Raw genomic sequence first — 216 nt, 5'->3', positions numbered from 1 at the left:
CCTCCCAGCCTCATCCAGCCTGGTCTTGGACACTCCCAGGGATGGGGCATCCACAGCTTCTCTGGGCAACCTGTTCCAACATCTCTGGGCAACCTGTTACGAACTGGCTCTGCTCTCTGCCCCTCCCCCTCCTCTCCCAGTGCCCCCAGTGCAACCAGCACCCACCTTTGGAGGAGTCCTCCCTGCGGTGACAGGTCCCAGCGCTGGCCTGGCAGG

At 63.9% G+C, this 216-nt stretch overlaps 1 protein-coding gene across 1 annotated transcript in view; it reads right to left on the bottom strand.

Annotated features, from left to right (window-relative positions):
• Positions 1–211, bottom strand: part of TNFRSF13B (tumor necrosis factor receptor superfamily, member 13B) — a gene marked incomplete at its 5' end in the record, with an annotated part of 1953 nt that extends 1742 nt beyond the window's left edge. The window contains one exon of the mRNA XM_010149060.1: positions 166–211. Coding sequence (XP_010147362.1) covers positions 166–211 — 46 coding nt within the window. The remainder of the gene's footprint in view (positions 1–165) is intronic.
• Positions 212–216: the final 5 nt, after the last annotated feature.

This window comes from Eurypyga helias, unplaced genomic scaffold (genome assembly GCF_000690775.1).
Source record: "Eurypyga helias isolate BGI_N326 unplaced genomic scaffold, ASM69077v1 scaffold32493, whole genome shotgun sequence".
Lineage (NCBI taxonomy): Eukaryota > Metazoa > Chordata > Aves > Eurypygiformes > Eurypygidae > Eurypyga > Eurypyga helias.
This window is presented reverse-complemented; position numbering and strand designations above follow the sequence as displayed.